Source organism: Lotus japonicus, chromosome 3 (genome assembly GCF_012489685.1).
Source record: "Lotus japonicus ecotype B-129 chromosome 3, LjGifu_v1.2".
Classification (NCBI taxonomy): domain Eukaryota; kingdom Viridiplantae; phylum Streptophyta; class Magnoliopsida; order Fabales; family Fabaceae; genus Lotus; species Lotus japonicus.
This window is the reverse complement of record NC_080043.1, coordinates 37,092,837-37,093,561: the sequence shown is the minus strand read 5'-3', so window position 1 is coordinate 37,093,561 and position 725 is coordinate 37,092,837. Positions and strand designations below refer to the sequence as shown.

Sequence of the window (725 nt, the reverse complement as noted above, 5' to 3'; positions counted from 1 at the left end):
CGTTTTTCTCTTCCCTGAGTCGAGGTTCTTCTCTTCGAGTTTCAGAATCAGTCGCGTTCGATCCTCTTCAAGTCGCGTTCTTCCAGTCGCCTTCTTCTCTGTCGCGTTCGATCCTCTTCATGTCGTTCGTTCCTCTTCCCTGATAAGCGTTCCTCTCCTTTCAGATTTCTCCTTTCAGATTCCCTGAGTCGCGTTCCTCTCACAAACCATGAATTCTTCATCTGCTTCTTCATCTCGCACAAGGTCGAAGACAATCACTGCAGGTGGAAGTGCTAGATGTCAATGTGGTCTTCCTCTGATCATTTACACTGCTGGTACTCGACATAACTCGGATAGGAGATTTCTCAGATGCAGAAATTGGCAAGTAAGTATATGGCCTTCCAAAATGAGTTTAAGCTTGTGTTTGTTGAAAAATCTGTAACTAAAATGTATTCTTGTGGCAGCTTCCACATAATTGTGGTTTCTTTTTTTGGATTGATGATCCATATGAGGGAAGAGATGCAGTTCAGGGAAGAGATGCAGTTGAAGGTCATGCAATGAGTTATAATTCTGAGATTGGGAATTCAAACTCTGTTAATGTTAATGTTGTTTCTGATTTGAACAAAAAGATTAAGAAGCTCAAGATGAAGCTTGAAGTTGAAAGATTCCAGAAGAAGCTCTCATGTTTCTTTACTCTGGTTGCTGTGACAGTATCAATATGGTGTTTCTGTATGAGAAAGGGTTGA

The 725-nt window shown here is 41.2% G+C and overlaps 1 protein-coding gene across 1 annotated transcript; it reads left to right on the top strand.

The window, feature by feature from the left end:
- The first annotated feature begins 208 nt into the window (after nt 1-208).
- On the top strand, nt 209-725 carry LOC130744074 (uncharacterized). The gene is made up of 2 exons (XM_057596269.1): nt 209-364; nt 444-725. Exons 1-2 carry the CDS (start codon nt 209-211, stop codon nt 723-725), a joined length of 438 nt encoding a protein of 145 aa, XP_057452252.1.